The sequence below is a fragment of the Galeopterus variegatus genome, unplaced genomic scaffold, assembly GCF_000696425.1.
Source record: "Galeopterus variegatus unplaced genomic scaffold, G_variegatus-3.0.2 Scaffold2345, whole genome shotgun sequence".
Taxonomy (NCBI): domain Eukaryota; kingdom Metazoa; phylum Chordata; class Mammalia; order Dermoptera; family Cynocephalidae; genus Galeopterus; species Galeopterus variegatus.
Window position 1 is genome coordinate 210,688 of NW_007728456.1, and position 3,935 is coordinate 214,622.

The window sequence follows — 3,935 nt, forward strand, 5'->3', positions numbered from 1 at the left end:
CCTGTGAGGAGGGCTGTGAACCTTCCCGGCTCACAGCGTTCCCAGAGTTGCGGGGGCTGCAGGTGCGCACCACATGCGTGCTGGGGAGCAGCCCCGTGTCCTGCAGCCTCAGATTCCTAATGAGCTAGATGCAGCTGATAAGACTTCCTCACAGGGCTGCTGTGAGGACGAAATGACAAAAATGCTCGGCCCAGTGTCCGGAACGCAGCACATGCTTAATACATAGTAGCTAAGGGATCCTGAGCTCACGTGGGCACATCTCTGGAATGGGACCACCCGATTCCCATCCCTCTCACACAGGGGACAACAACCCTGCCTTCCTGGTGTCACGGTGCAGCAAGCACCAACCCAGGAGTCAGGATACCTGGGTCCTGGCCCTTTCTCTCCCCTTACTAGCTGTGTGACCCTGGGCAAGTCACTTTCCTCTTTGGGCCCTTGGTTTCATCATCTGTAAAATGAAAGGGCTGTGCTTTCTTTTTTGGCAACAGAATCCTCTCTTCAAACAAAATCTTATTAAATGTCAACATCATACATAAAACAGATAAAAGTAGCTCATTTGCATAATCTTTAAAAGTGTAAAAGTGTAACATCCACTTATAAAGTCAATCAATGAAAACAATGAGTTTTACACAAAAAATTTAGAAAAACAGGATTATGGCTGACAGGTCAGCCTGAGCATCCCTTTGTTTCTGAAGGTTTCTGGTTGCACAATACTGAGAAGATCCTGGCAGGAGATGTTTTCTTTGAGGGTCTGTACAAAACAGGGTTAAGGAGGCAGTTCAGGGTACACACGGAAGGTCTCTAACTAGGGTCAAGGTTTGATTTGTAGCAATTGGAGGTTATGGGGATTTTTTAATCATTACTTTAAAATCTTTTTTTTTTTATGTGAATCAAAGCTTGTATACTGTGATCCACCTCTCCAGAAACCCAGGGCTCCAAAGAACAGTGTGGAAACCACTGGACCCTAACTCTGACCTGACCCCAACCCTAACCACCACCCTGCCAGCCTTGTCCTCACTCATCCCTGCAGCTCCCCACAAGTGTTCCACCTCTACCCTTGGCCCCAGCCCCTCCTGCCCACACCCCGCACAGCTTTATGCTGTCTGTCCCTGGCTGAGCACACCTGGGTACTGCAGGGGGATGTCGATCTTGGGCCCAATGACGTAGTGGCCCTCCTCCAGGGTGTGGGCTGTCACCGTTGTCCACTGGCGGCAGGAGTGGATGAGCAAGATGTCTCGCTCACTGACACCCTCAGCATATTCCCCTAGGAAGGGAAAGGGGGACAGAGGAGGAGGGAAAGGAAGAGAGAATGTTAGGAGGGGCAGAAAGAACAGGCAGGTTGACCTCCTCACCTCCTCACCAAGACCCCGCCTGGGGACAGCTCCGCATCATCCCTGTCCAGGTCAGTAATGCTCAAGGAACATGCGGGCTGCCAGCTGTGACCTACAGGCTGGGAGTCAGGCTCTGTGTCTCTCAGTGCTTGGAATCCTGCTGGGGCCCCAGCAACCAGCCCAGCCACGGTCCCTCATTCATCATTTGATTGGAGGGCCTGCTGTCCCTGGCTCCGTGCTGGGGCTGGGGGCTCCCACAGTATGAGCCCGGCCAGCCCCTGACCTCCAGGAGCCCTTAGGCCCCAAGGGAGGTAGGAAGACATATAACAGAAAACAGTGGCAAGTTTGAGGCACTGAGTGGAGGATGTCTGGGACTCAGAGAGGAGAGCAGGAGACTCTGGCTGGGGGTGGGTTGAGGAAGGGAGACATTCATTACTGAGTAGCGGACACTTGAGCTGGGCCTCAGGGCCAGGCAAATTCACTCTGGCAGAATTCTCAGCCCCCAAGTCAATGCCTAGGCCAGGCAAGGAGGGCTTTGTTGGAGCAGTGGAGAGGGCCAAGAAGGGACTGTCTCTTGTGGGTCCCAGCTGTGAAAGGTCCCCCAGAGCCATGGGTCAGGAGAATGGCAGGACTTAGGGGAGCTGATTCCTGGCTCTGTCACGGGCAGCCCTTCCTTTCCACCCACTGCCATGGGGACCTCAAAGGAGAGGGGAGAAGTTCCCAGATACCCCTAACTCCATCTCAGAGAAGCTGCTTCTTAGCTGTCCCTCCCGTACCCTTCATCCTCCCAGTCACAGTGATGATGGCGGGGGTGGGGGGGGGCAGAGAAGGGGGCAGATTTAGAAGACAGGAGAGGGGAGCCCAGTCCTGGGGGAAGCTGCCCCGGGGCAGAGGTGTTGGGAATTGGGAGGGGCCTGAGCCCAGGAGGCTCCAACCTCAGCAACGGTTTCCAGGGGAGCAGGAGGGGTGGCCCAGCTTCCAGGAGGCTGATGGGGCCGTCTCCTGGCTGCAGCTGGTGGGCAGGGTGGGGGTGGGGGACGCCACCTTCACCACATCTTTCAGACACAACTTACTAAATGTCTGCCACCCAACCAAATGGGAGATGGTTTACCCTGACAGCTGGGGGCTTCATGAAGAATGTGTATGGGGGTGGATGGGGGGTGTTCAAGGCCTGCAGGGAGGGCCTGCCTCCCCTTGTGCGTGTGTGCGCGTGTGTGTGTGTAGACAGCGAGTGTTGTCTGAGCCTTCCTCCTCAACTCCTCACCTCCTGGGGCGGAGGAAGCTCTCCTCTGATTCTACAATCTCTTTTTAGAGCTCCAGCCCACTCTTCCACGGGGACACAGGCCACAGACACACAGACACACACCAATAGCCCTGGGTCAGGATCATCAACAGTTGAACCATGACAGCCCAAAGGTCACAACTCAGTCTAATGGTCCCACCAAGGGGCCTCTCCCCAATGCACAGACACACAGGACCTTCAAGGCCACACAATTTTGATCACATATTCACACCCTAATGGTGACTGCAGCCATAGCCACACAGTCACAAACACAGCTGGGCCATCACAGCAGTTGTCCCTTCACTCATTCATTCATTCTCTCCATAATCTTTGTTAGGCAACGATGCCCTCCTCGAGAAGGTGCAGCCCGGGAGGAAGATGAGAAACAGGCCATTATAATGGGGTGCACACGGAAGACAAGACAGGGGTGCCGTGAGATGTCAAGAGGCCAAAGGAGGCTCTACCCAGACTGAGGAGCTCACAAAAGACTCCCAGGAGGGAGAGATGCCAGAGAGGATGTGTGGGAAGTGGCCGGGAAGAACCTGGGGGCACAGCCCATTCACTCGAAGACACTTGCAGCTTTGCTGCGGACACGGGCGGCCTCAGGATCACACGCTGACCATCGGTGACGGTCCGGACAACGACACGTAGGACTGCCGGGCACCTGTGCCCGACGGCCCGGGCACGGACGCTCCTACGCAGCCTGCTCCGGACACGCGGGCGCTCACTGTGCCGCTCCTGGCCGCTGCGGGCCGCAAGAGGGGCTTTCGGGCCCCGCGGACAGGAGAGGGGACTGCGGGCCCCATTAGCATTCAGGGAAGCGAGTGTGCCAACGCGGGCCAAACCCCTATTCTTCTCACACACAAACCCCCCGGCCTGGCTGCCAGCCCCGGCTCCCGCCCCTCCCCCAGCCAAGCAACCCCCTTCCTCCAAACGGTCCCCTCGCTCCATGCAGCCTCCAGGCGTCCCCTCTCGGGGCCCCATGCATGGTCCCATCAGCAGAGCAGACAGGGGCCCCCGGACCCCATGGAGAAGTGGGATGAGATGTGGGGGAGGGCCGGGGATCTAGGGGACACGCCCGGCAGGGGTCCTGGGGGCACTCCCGAAGATGGCCCGCCCGCCCCAGAGGACCGGGGGCTGCTCCCTAGGATGCGAAAGGAGGGTGCGAGAAGAGCCCCAAAAGGGGTGGATCGGGGCCGGGGGGTGACGGCGGGGGGAAGCCAGAGTCTGAGGCCCATGGGATGCGGGAGGACCGAGGTGAGAGGCCGGAGACAAAGGGACGGAGGGGGGCGCGGCCGGGGCGGGGGGCCGTGGGGCGGCGG

At 57.8% G+C, this 3,935-nt stretch overlaps 1 protein-coding gene across 1 annotated transcript; it reads right to left on the reverse strand.

Annotated features, from left to right (window-relative positions):
* Nucleotides 1–552: 552 nt before the first annotated feature.
* Nucleotides 553–3,597, reverse strand: LOC103597549. The gene is made up of 3 exons (XM_008581403.1): nt 3,191–3,597; nt 1,124–1,371; nt 553–751 (listed from the first exon to the last, which is right to left on the reverse strand). The coding sequence occupies exons 1-3, from the start codon at nt 3,595–3,597 to the stop codon at nt 639–641; spliced, it is 768 nt and encodes a 255-aa protein (XP_008579625.1). The 3' UTR covers nt 553–638.
* Nucleotides 3,598–3,935: the final 338 nt, after the last annotated feature.

Coding starts and splice junctions, on each gene's coding strand:
- LOC103597549 (XM_008581403.1), bottom strand. CDS start 3,597: ATGGGGCCCCGAGAGGGGACGCCTGGAGGCTGCATGGAGCGAGGGGAC. Junction 1,372..3,190: donor CCCGTGTCCGCAGCAAAGCT/GCAAGTGTCTTC, acceptor AGCTGTCCCCAG/GCGGGGTCTTGGTGAGGAGG. Junction 752..1,123: donor CATCCCCCTGCAGTACCCAG/GTGTGCTCAGCC, acceptor TGTTTTGTACAG/ACCCTCAAAGAAAACATCTC.